Source organism: Poecilia mexicana, unplaced genomic scaffold (genome assembly GCF_051168715.1).
Source record: "Poecilia mexicana isolate PSO_F unplaced genomic scaffold, ASM5116871v1 scaffold_15, whole genome shotgun sequence".
Taxonomy (NCBI): Eukaryota; Metazoa; Chordata; class Actinopteri; order Cyprinodontiformes; family Poeciliidae; genus Poecilia; species Poecilia mexicana.
In genome coordinates, this window is record NW_028263384.1 from 29003266 (window position 1) to 29015903 (window position 12638).

Genomic DNA, 12638 nt, shown 5'->3' on the forward strand with positions numbered 1-12638 from the left:
ATTGCAGTGTGATTTTGTATAAAGTGTAGAGTGCATTGAAACGTTTAGTCATTTTCATGTGTATGTAATGTTTGAACTGCCTTCTTCCTGAAATGTGCAAATATTTTTTTTTATTGACTGGATTTGATGTATTAATTTTAATTTTAAGGCAAAGACTGTAACACTTTAAATTAATTAATTAGATCATTTTAATTATGCTGGAACTGCTAATGCTCTGGGCTTATCAGACAAGCAGCAACGCTGCTAAGAACGGTTGGAAACTGAATGGGAGCTTCTTAAAGAGACAGAGACCCAATTTCAAGGCATCAAGTCAAATTTCTTTAAAGTTATGTTTTATAAAACTGAGGTTAACATGGTTACTTGTTTGTGTTATAAAATGGCCTATATGCCACATTTATTTTAGTTCCAGATATTCAAGCCTTGGTTACAATGTGCAGGGATCCAACAGAAAGCTTTAATTCAAGTCCAATTACATGTAATCACACTCATTTAACGCAACTAAACCTAATTTGATTAGATATAAATTTAAAGTATTTTACACATAACTGAACTTAGAAAAGAGAAACACTTTCCCAGTGAATCCAGTTAAGCTGGAAATTATTATAGACCAGAGAAGTAACAATTTGTAAGAAGATGTTGAGAAGCCAAAACACAACTTTCCTCCGTCTGCCTGAGTCCCTGTTCCGATTTGATGCCTGGCTGTCGTTTCAGCAGTTTTCTGTTCATGTTTGATGGTTCGTTTGAAGCTGAACTGCAGAGCTGGAGGATGTCGGCGTAAAAAGAAAGAAAATATAAATGAACCTTTCATATCTGAACATGTGCTTCAGGACCAAAGCCAGGACATCTACGCTCACAGCCTTTTGACCAGAGCCTCATTAATCACACTCCTGCACATGACGTAGAGTAATTACCTGCACAGAAAGACACATATGCACACACCCTCATCCACTGCATTCAGTGCACTCTGAGCATTCAGCGTGTGAAAGCATGCATGAACAGTCGGAACAAACGACGGCGAATCTAATGAGCTCAAACATCTTTAACAAGTGTACCTGGGTTTTGATCGAGGCGATGGCGGAGTCACATCGCTGATCATTCACACACATACGCAGCAAGTTTCAAGGGTAGATCCAGCCACGCACAGAGGTGTGTGTGTGTTTTTGGAGGTGCTGGGCAGGGTCATGGATCCCTACTGCCCGGGGAGGGAGTCAGTCTGTCTAGGAATGATGAAATCCTCCACCTGTCCTCATTCATCAAACCCACAACACATATTAATTATCACAAACCTTCAGAGTTACAGCAGAGGACACACACACACACACACGCACACACACACACACACACACACACACACACACACACCAGCCTCCAGTCGACGGTCCACTACCCAAGCTAGCATCACCAACTCAGACTTCAGTTCATCAGCTGAGCTGCTCAGGAAATATCGTTTGGAGTAATTACCTCCGACGTCTGAGGCACAGACATTTTCACAGGACAAATAAATGTCAGTCGTGTGTATCTATGTCCACTCACAACGAATCCTTACTTATAAATCATGGAGAAAACTCTCAGGTTTTTTATTTCACACGTGTATAAACGACTAATTATGACAATTTCATTTAGTTTCAAGAAAGTTTCTGATGCCGAAAATCTGTTAGGATTTTTGGAATAAAAAAATAAATAAACATAGAAAAGTGAAATGGATTCAACCATTAGAGCCATTATAGATAATTCAAAAAAATGAGAACATTTCCAACAAAAAACTAAACAATTTTGAGATTAATCTCACAAATTTCTAGAAAAAGAAAACATGGAAAATTCTGAACTTCAAAAATTTAAAATTTGCAATAAAAAAAATCCCAGAAATTTTGAGATAAATATCAGAAGTTTTCTAGTTAAAAACTGAAAAGGTCTGTGCTGCAAAAATTGAAAATTTGCAAGAAAAAAAAAAAATAGTGAAAAATAAAACATGGAAATGTCTGAGTTTAAAAAGTCCAAAATTTATAAGAAAAAAGTCAGAAATGTTGAGCTTAATGTTGGAAATTTGAAAGTTTAAATGTCAAAAATTTTAGACTTTTGAAAGTAAAATTTTTTCTAAAAAATTTCAAAGATAAATCTCAAAGTTACATTTTTTTCTAGCCAAGTTTTGACTTTTCAAACTCAGATGCATTTGGTTTTTTTTGGTGTAAATTTATTTATTTTTTTATCTACAATGGTCCGATTACACTGCGGTCCATTCCCTGCCTTACTAAGACGAACTGCTTTCTATTATCCCCCCGTATTAAGTGGCTTTCCTGTGAAGTATTCTCCTCTCTCTGCTCATACTCTCAACACCAGTGTGAATATTGTGTAATGTGAACCTTTATGAGTAAAGCTGTCAACATCCGTCGCCTTGCGCTCATAAAGCTTTGTGTTGCAGTGTTATTTTCTGTAATTGGTTTGGATTATGTTTCGACAACGGCCAATAACCGCCTCCTCTGCCAGTAAAACTGACTCTCAGTGAATGTGTAACATCAGGAATGTATCCGACATGTACGAACCCCAAGTCAGCGTGTTTCTGTGCGACACTCCCAGGGCGGTTCAAGGACTTCCCCGGAGTCTGTTCGTAATTGAGTGGAGATCATTAGGATGCTGTAGACTTCTAATCTTTTTTAAAGCATTTTATAATAAGACAGAGACCAGCTGGTGTCCATTGAGAGTCTCCCAGAGACCCGGATGATTAAAGTCCTCTAAACGACCGCCTTTGGTCCTTAGCTGAGATGTTTCCCTTTAATCAGACATAAGTCTTCATCGCTCCCCCTGTTTCTGTGACACCAGTCACACAAGCAATGCAGAAGTCCCTTCAAAACTGACGGCCAATTAGAAAGGACACGGAAAAGATGAAAGCCCTATTATCACGTTGTCCTAAGCCATACGTTCAACCAATTAACTGCAGCCAGTATGGACAAAAAAAAGTGAGAACGAACGAACACGAGCCAAGCTGTGTGAAGGCGGAGGACGGACAGACGCAGAGACACTTAATTGATCTTCATTAGGTTAATTACGGCTGTGATGTTGGGCTCGGAATGAGAAACGGGTCGTGAAGAGCTTTCTGAGAGCAACATGTGGAGCTTTCTGTTGACCTTGGCGGTTCAGAGAAGAAGTGACGCTTCAGCCGTCGACAAAGCGGCGACTGCATCAGACAAAGTAAAGAACTCAGCAAAACGGGAAGGAAAGGAAAGATTGTGTGTTTTACCCTCTTACCCACCCCAGCGCATGGGTGACTGCACTGTCAGCAGGCGCAGCTCTGCCCTTGCATTTGAATAAACGCCATCTGAGTTGGCTGGCCGTGTATAATATCTGTCAGGGAGCTGCCGCCCGCTGATCCCGGGACTCTGACCTCCGTCCCCGGGGAGCCGCTGACGGGACGCTGCAGTGACAGGGTTTCTTCCCTGTCGATCTGCACGCTGATCCACCTAACACCCTTGTCCCACTCGACTCCAAACCCAATCGGCTCGCCTGTCTGCTCCATGCATCGGAAATAAGTCGCAAGCTCAGGAAAAAGACCGAGGCTGCAAGATGGCCGTCAGCCAGATTGATGGTTCTCGTGTCTTTCTTTGTTCTCCCGTCAGTTTACTGAATAATAAGCCAAATGTTGGCGTCTTAAAGTTACCATGCAGACATGAGCTGGTTCAGGATCTAAGAATACAGAAAGCAGAGACGTTGTTTCCAGCTGATCGATTTAAAGCCTGCATGATCTTTACTGACACAAAACCTTGTTAAACCAGTTAATACAACAAACTGCATTTAAAACGATTTCTAATGAGATACTCTTCCATTTCAGTTCAGGTAGAATGATCTAAAAATGTATTTTCCCATTATAGATCGCTTCTGTTAAATTGATACCAGGCTAACATAACAGACTGACATCAGTTTTCATGATTGATGAGATCATGAATTAACTGCAATTATAAACAGTTTTTGGTTTAATTTCATTAGCCACACCCAGGCCTGAACATCACTGGACCTGTAGAATCAAGAATCATAAAAAAAAAAACCTGTCTGATAACAAAAGGAACGATAAAAGATCTCAGAAACCAACACAGTTTGCATAAATCTAAATCAATTCAAAAACTGGAACAGCATGTAGCTTCACGGTGGCTACAGACGTCGACCAGATCGTTTTTATTTTGTTTAAAATGTCGGTGTCTTTTTTTTAAATGACTGCTCTTATAATCAGCATTTTTTTAAAGAAGAAGAGAAATTCAAGAGACCGTCTTATGAAACCTGCTCTTGTTTTTGGCTCGTTCTTGTTTTGTTTCTGTGATTGTAATTTTGTTTTATCAAAACAGATCTCTCTGTAAGCGAGTTCTTCACTGCAAAAGTATTTTTGGTCTAATTTTTAATACAAATAATGCTTGAAGTAAGGCAAATCTAACTATGAAGTAACTTCTCAGCAAGAAATAGGAGTTCGTTTAACTCAATAATTCCCTAATATATACGAAAAAGCATTTGTTCCATTGGCAGATTATTTTATTTTATAACCTACTAATGAAACTAGTACTTTTCCATCAATATTAAGGAATTATTGACTTAACAAAGCTCCTATTTCTTGCTGAAAAGTTACTTCACAGTTCGTTTTGTCTTATTCCAAGTGTAGATATTTGCAGTAGAAACTAAACCACAAATACTTAAGATTTTATTTTTGCAGTGAACTGGATCCAAATGAAACAACCAGTATGAATAAACATGAAAATAAATAAAGTTTTAGACTGAAAGCATATTTTTGTGTACTCTAAAATAAACAGTACCTTTGTTTTGTCAAACAAGGCGTGGTTGTCCAGAAGCATCTGTCGTTCCAGTCGAGCAAACCTTCGTAAGTCTCTCTCAAACATCTGTGGAAATTAAAAGTCAACACTTTGTTTTACGTATAATTCAGAAATAAGTTTTTACCCTTATGATGGGCTAACATTCAATATGACGCCCTCATTAGAAAATAATCAGTAAGGAGACTAAAAACCCACGTCTACCTGGTGGTCGGTGAGAAGCTTCCTTACCCGGGAGCCGGTCCAACCGAGCATCGTGAAGGCGAAGCGGTCCGCCGGCGGCGACACCAGGTCCACGCGCACCGCTCTCCACCCGCGGCCGTCGCCCTGCGCCCTCTGAAGGCCTCCCTCCACCCGGCTGCCCTCCAGACGCAGGATCAGGAAGCACTTCGCAAAGTGATCCATGGCCTCAAACCTGTGGCTGGGAAGCTTCGATAAGTCAAAGGTCGACGCCTGGTAATCAGAGAAGAGTAGAAGACCCTGATGGAGAGAAACAAAGAGTTTAAGTAAAAAATACTGCGTCTTATGGAAAGGATGAACAACTCTTTCAGCCTTGAGGCTAAAAGAGTGAAAACTCCATCAGGTTTCCTCTCTGGTCCAAAATACTCAACTGTTCATTTGTAGTGGATTCACTCTGAAAATGAAATCATGCTGTAGATTTCAAATTTGGGGGTTGTAATTAGTTTACATTCAAATAATAAAGGATCATTAAAAAATATATAATTTCTTTATTGGTTTAATATTATTAATATGACTATTTTATTCTCAATATATATCTTTATTCTCATTATTTCAACTTTATTTTGACTTTGTTCCCGTAATTTTATTACTTTCTCATAATTTTAGTTATATATATATATATATATATATATATATATATTTTTTTTTTTTTTTTTTTTTTTTTAATATGGCCCTAATATGTAAAATAGAAAAACCTGCCTTGTAAAAGTTTAAACACCCACTGGACTTCAAATTAATTTTCTTTTATTTGTGATTTTATTTTTGTGTGTAACTGTGAAGTGGAAGGAAAATAATGCACACGATTTTACATATGAATAAAACTCTGAAAATAGTGGCTAGCATTCATTTCATGTCACCAAGTCGGTTCTTTGCAGAAGCACATTTTGCAGCAAAGCTCCCAGATTCTCAAAGCTTTAAAGTGACCTTTTAGACTTTTCTTTTCTCTTGTAAAATATCTCTAGTTATATCAGAGAGGATGGAGAGCATCCGTCAACAATTTTCAAGTCTTGCAACAACTTTGCAATTAGATTCAGCTCCAAACTTTCGACTTGCAGTTTTTTGACAACGTTTTACATACAGAAGCAAAAGGTTTTATTAACAGCTTTTAGGTTATGTAACACATTTTTGGCAAGAATGTTTGTGTAAGTACCGTAACACTATTAAAAAGTCCTGCCTTCTAGCAACAGAAATTTTACTGAATCTCATGTTGCTGTAAAATTTCAGCTGTAGAGAGAGAAGTGCAGTTTTGTTGGAAACTCGAATGCTTTCCTAGAAAATACTGCAGCTGGGAATGTTTCAGAGCCGGACCGAGTCTAATCTTGGAGATAAAAGGCAGTTCAGACACAGACCCTCCGGTGTTCGAAGTGGTTGCATCAAGGTTATGTTTCTTTAAACGAGGCTGGATATATTTACCATTTTAAAGCAGTGAACTAAGGAAGGAGCAGAATTCAGCGACAAAATCTTGTTGACAAGTGGATGCAGTGATGCTGAGGTTAATTTGTCTCTTTTTTCTTGTGAGCGCTGATGAATAAAGATGAAGTCTCAACATCCTCTCAGTAACTGAGGCCTGTAAATGAGAGCCAGTGTCTAGACTGACATTTGTTTATTGTTGATGGTCAGTAGGACTGATAATTATTCAAATAACTGGCATGAAATTTGCTGTGAATTACACTGCCGCAGGATTTATACAAAAACTTTGGTCTGCGTTTTTTTTTCTCCCAGCAAAACTAATTTTAATTTATCCAGTGGATGTCACTGCTGCAGGCAATTAGTTTTTTTCTTCTTTTTTATTATCTGGTGTTGCCACAAGGTTCAGAAAAGAAACCAAACAAATATGTATGAGTGATGAGTTTGTTGACAGTAATTATCATAGAGATAGTATGTGTGGACTTTTCAGACAAAGAACTAAAGATATAACTACTTCTGGAAAGAGGAAGGAAGGTCTTTTTACAGAATGTGTAATAATTACAGCAGTTGATGATGGTCACTTTAAAGGCCTTAAAAGTGGTCAGAGTCTTGAAGGTACTTTGCTCATCTGTTCAAACATTACGTAATAGTTTGAAAAGCGTGGAAATGCCAAACCATCAGACTGTTCAGGAAGTAGATGTGTTGTGTGACCCAAACGCATCAGAACAAAAGCAAAAAGGCTTGTAAAGATGCTTGACGCTGCATATTGCTGCGTTCACATTTAACGCGTTTCGTGTGTCAAAAACTCATCTGACGCTTCAAGTTGACTTTGCAGTCAGACGCTTGACATTTTGCTCTAGACGAACCGATGTTTTCTGTTGCCGCTCTCCTTGTATAATGGTGGATGAAGTTGAGAGAGCGGCACCAAAATATTACGTAGTGAAAGCTTCTGCATCACAACAGAGGCTCACATGACTTTGCTGAACATTTTGTGTTCAGTTTTTATTGAATAAGCAACGACAGCTGATAACGGCCTAACGCTCTTCAGAAGGAACCTCTTGCCTTTTATTCCTCTCCTGGTTACTTTGAAAAATGGCAAATAAAATATTGATAGTATGCAGGTTTTATTTACTGAAATCAACAGAATGTGGCCTTTAGGGTGAGTGTTTGAATTCACCAGATAATTCAGAGGTGTTGTGAGCTTCACGAGCCAGCTGGGCTTTTCGTCTGACCAGAGTAAAGTTTGATGACCAGCTAACGGTGGCTGCATCTCCTGGCAGGACACCAACGACAGGCCACTGCCTCACATAGAGACTCTCTGATTGGTTGACGCTCCGCTTCCAATGGCAAAAGTTCAGATTTTCTAACTTCTGCGTCGGAGGCCCTGGACACTCAAAACGCTCCGATCGCGCAGTGCCAGACGTACGAAACGCGTCACAGCGCCCCTCGATGGTTTCCACATAGACCTTGAATGTAAACCAGACGCTCCTGACACTCAAGTCACGTTTGGTATGAAGCAAAATATTACTTAATTGTCATTATTTTCTTTTGTCAAATAAGTCAAACTTTGTCGACCATGATTGATTTGTAAAAGTATTAAAAAAAGGTAAAACATACATGGATTTAATTCTTTTTACATGATGCAATAAAAACAGTAAATTAAAGTTGAAAACATCGTTTTTAAGGATTAAAATGCTCAGCACTGCAGAAAAAAGTAAAGCACAGTTGAGTACAAAGTGTACAACTTAGATTGGGGCAACAAACAAAAAAAGTCAATAGACTGATTTCCTTAGGGACGCTCTCTGGAAGATTAAGGTTTTTCCTAGATCCAAAAGAGTTAGTGCGCTTTAGATTACACATTTTCCATTTAATTCCAGCAGCCACCATGATTGTTTGGATGCTACTTTCCTCACGCTGCCCATAAACTTGCCACATTCTCCTTAAGGACCAATAAGCGAGGAAGTAAATCTGGGGGGCGCCTCTCTGCCTGCTCATCTGATGAGAGAGGGTAATTACAAAACATTTAACACCGTGTCAGCATAGCGTGAATTGCTGCTCCTGAGCACAGGTCACTGGAAAGGAACAATGTTTCTCACAAGGCGATGAGAAATCCAGGGCAGTTTGGAAAACCTGAGTGACAGATGGGGAGGAAAAACCTCAAAGAAACCGGCAGGCCCTCTTTACTTCCACTCTCTAATTATCTTTCTAAGTGGAGTCATTTCTTGGGCAACTGTAGGGAGAAATTCTCCCTGTCACCCCTTGTCTGCATCCCTGATAACTCTCTGCAATTAAAGATAACCATTCACCCTCCAATAATAGGACAGGACTGGGATTCTTAAAGTTCGCCTGATGCTCAATAACAGTGTAGCTGCCGGCACTAAAAGTACCAACTGAGATGAGGCTGGGATGACGGCATAAAAGCATGAAAATACTGACAAATCTGAAAATAAAATCCTCCCCAAGTCTGACAGCAGAACCAACCAAAGTTGCAGAGCATTTCACATGGGCAGTATTAAGAAAACACAATGCTTTGCAAAAGGAATAATAAGCCTTTAACTTTTTGAAGTGATGTATTTTACTGCAATTTGTGCAATGAAGTCGCACATAATTATAGTGTGGAAAGTAAATCATGCAATTTTAAGTACAATATAAAAACACTGGAATGCATTTGTGTTTAATCTTTGGAAAACAAAACATTTGCACTTTTTGCTTTGCAAACATCTAAATTACAGTGAAACTGGACAGTAAGCATAACTTAGCTCTGGACTTTGACTTGGCCATTCGTATACGTTTCACTATAGCTTTGCTTGCATGGTTAGGATCATTGTTCTGTTGGAAGAAAACCAAAACCGTAGTCCTAAATCTTTCTCATTATATCCGTTTGGTTCACTTTCAGTAAACCAGAGTTCTCGCTTCATTCAGGCACATGTGAAAACTCACATACTGATGCAGACCAAGCAAACGAAACCTGGTCTGCAACGCAGTTTTAAGTAAATCTTAGAGGAATTCACTGAAGTGAAAAAGAAAACATTCTACTTAGAAAGAAAGTGAACCAAAGAGAGCACATTATATCTCCTATATATGTGACTTACAGGCATAAATATGATTTTAAAACTTTAGAATAATATCCTGGCAAGTTTATTTGTAAAGCACCAGGTTGTACGCACTCGTCACTCCCTTACAACGCAACACCGAAATACACGAAGACGACGAGCCATCGCATTAAATAAAAACATAAAGATAAGACAGAACCATGTAAAAATAACAAAATATCAAAACTTTAGTCAAACCTAAAACATGACAGAAATAATAAAATAAATGTTTGATATTAAAAAATTATGTTTTAGATATCCAGAATAACATATTTCACAGTTAGTGTATCACAAACACTGTTTAAGCAAATAGCTGAAATAAAATTTTGATCAAGAGAACTCTTCAGATATCTGGAGTTAGATTAAGGTGCATCTTTAACTAAATGGTAAAAAATTAGAAATTTCTAAAAGTAAAACAAAAAATCATGCAGCATTATTTTTCAGATTTGCATCAATGCAACCCTGCAAGGATGAGCCAGTGTAGATGGACGGATGTTTACTTCTTCAAGGCTTTGTGCATAAATAAAATACTAAGCAGAATATTCAGCAGCTGAAACATCAGCAATGCACACAAGACACTGTTCAAACTGTTATATAAAACTCACTGGATTGTTCTGTGAGATTTAACCTTTATGTCTCTACAAACTAAACCGTCAACACAGTTCAATACCTAACAGCTCTAAGTCGGTCACCAAGAAATCCACCATAAAACAAATGTCATGAAGTTCCTCCATCTCAGCATTTCCAGCAACTGTTTAGCCCAACAGCTCTCTGTAATCATCTCACTCACAGCAGGTAGCGTTAGCCAGCATCCGAGCGCAATTTTATTCTACCAGAACCGTTTACACAGAGAATCATAAAAGAGTTCGGCGGGAGGATAAACTTTTCCCTAAAGCCTTTTCTTTGAGCAGTGGTTTAAAAATAAATAATAATAAGAGTTGAGTAAACAAGCCTTCTGAAAAGGTGATCTGAAGACGACGGTGTTGTATTAGCCTGGTTTCCCGGGTCCTTTCCTTCAGGGAGGATGACGAGAGGCCACAGCAGCCATCTGGAACCAAAAGATGAGCGATACGTCGTCAGGGCCCGCCAGGCGCTCTGATCTCATCTCGAATTCCCTCTGACTCACAAAAACTGAGGCTTAAAAAAATGAATAAAATAAAAAAAATCGCCTTGTAGATTAATGTGCTTTGGCCAGGACTGTTTGAACTGCACTGCGACTTTGAAGCAGAGATTTGCCAGAACTAAAGCGGCTGATTACTGGAATGAAAGTGGAACATTTCGTAACTGTAACTTTCATTTAGGTCCTAAAAAGATTCATTTTGATTAAACAACCCCAGCTGTGTGGAGAGCTTTTGTTGGTTTATATTAACTAAAATGTTAGATTTTTTCATTTAAAACAGACACAGCACAACCGAACTTCAGTCGATGACGTAAATGTTCCATATTCTAAGCTTAAGTTGTCATCCGTAAATATATTATTAATATTTAAATTTTGACCAATATTGTGCAAAACTCACATTTTGTATGTTTTTATACTTCCATTTTGATCTCTACTGCTTCAAAAAAAAAAAAAAAAAAACAGCCATTTTTCTGGCATTAAGTTCATGATTTTTGGTGTCTGGAAAATGAGCCGTTTCAAAAACCTTCCAAATGTAACGTCACAAATTAGTAACAGTGCCACTAGTGACTCCAGTAAAGCCTAGTCTGTTACCTAGCAATCCAAGCAGAACTCCAGCACATTTGGTCAACTGGTTCTACCACTGTACAATGGCTGCTGGAAAAGACAAGTGTTTCGTTGTTGACTTTCCATTCAGAAACAACTTGCTGTGTTTGCTTTGGTTGTGCAGGAGGCGTACCTTCTGCTTTTCAAAGATGTTCGGTTTCATAATTTCACAACGAGGAGAAGCTTATTTGGATTTAAAGTGACAGAGTCCCTAAAATGGCTCATTCTGAAAGGAGCTCAAAATAGGCAGAAGTGACCAGACTAAGATCTCAGTATCTAGGAGCAATAACTGCACAATTTGATATTTTGAAAATAATTTTTCTTAATGGATCCATGGAAATTAAAATAAAAATCCTCGTTTGTTGACAAAGGTTTGGGTTCTAGGCTCAGGTGGTTTTTTTGGCTGTATTGGAAACACTTTCCCATCATGAATTGTGATCAACAACTGGATGTTGCCACTGGCACAAACCAAAAAGAAGACGAGTGGACGGTGGCGCGCCATGTTCTTTAATGACTTATCACGTAAATAAACATAATCATGTGATTTTAATTGTGTTTAATAGAAACAACATAATTGCAAAATTGTATATTTTTTGGACAGTAGCAGAATAGAGACAAAGTTCTGCCCAGTTTTGTAATTGAAACTCAGTTACTGATAAGGCTTCAGAAGTAACTTGGTGCCACAGAGGACAATATTTAGAGACAAAGATGATCGGTGGCGTCACATGGACGTCCATCGCCATTAGCCAGGTGAAGCTGAAACTCATCCGTCTGATAAAGACATTCCTGGCTGACCTTGACTCTGCCCCCAAGTCATGCTTCCTAAATACCAGCATCAGAAGGGGGCGGGTAAAAATGATGAACCCCTTTTTAAAGGACATTTTTAGATGGAAGTATTTTTATCTTCAGGCTGTACAAGGGGAGCTGGATGGACTGGACGGGGTGCGGATGTGTTAGGCCTCTCTGTGACACAAGGCCTGAGTGAAGACACGACGGCCCCCGGGGGCTCGATTGCAGATGACAAGGTTACACGACTTAAAGTCAACCTTTGCTACCTCCACTTAATCACTACCTCTCGTGTCCTCGTCCCTGCAGAGCAGTCCCTCTCTCCTCATCCCTTTTCTGCCAGCACCGCTGAGAAGAAAGCTTCCAGTCGTATCACGCTGTCCTTTCTTAGGCTCTGAAAGCCTTTTTAACACCTGCCCTATCCATCTAATTCACTGTCCTCGCATATCCGCACACACTTTCACACCTTCACCTTGCTCTGTCTCCCTACGTGAATGGAAATGGCTGCAAGATGTGAGCTCCCAGTGATAGCAGACGGTAAGTAGGAGGTAATTATCATAAGGACAGACCTCTGGTGGGGTGCAG

The 12638-nt window shown here is 39.1% G+C and overlaps 1 protein-coding gene across 1 annotated transcript in view; it reads right to left on the reverse strand.

The window, feature by feature from the left end:
• Positions 1-12638, reverse strand: part of dntt (deoxynucleotidyltransferase, terminal) — a 104145-nt gene that overhangs the window by 24023 nt on the left and 67484 nt on the right. Inside the window, exons 9-10 of the mRNA XM_088013206.1 lie at positions 5037-5285; positions 4791-4874 (exon numbers count right to left, since the gene is read on the reverse strand). Of these exons, the coding sequence (XP_087869332.1) occupies positions 4791-4874; positions 5037-5285 (333 nt within the window). The remainder of the gene's footprint in view (positions 1-4790; positions 4875-5036; positions 5286-12638) is intronic.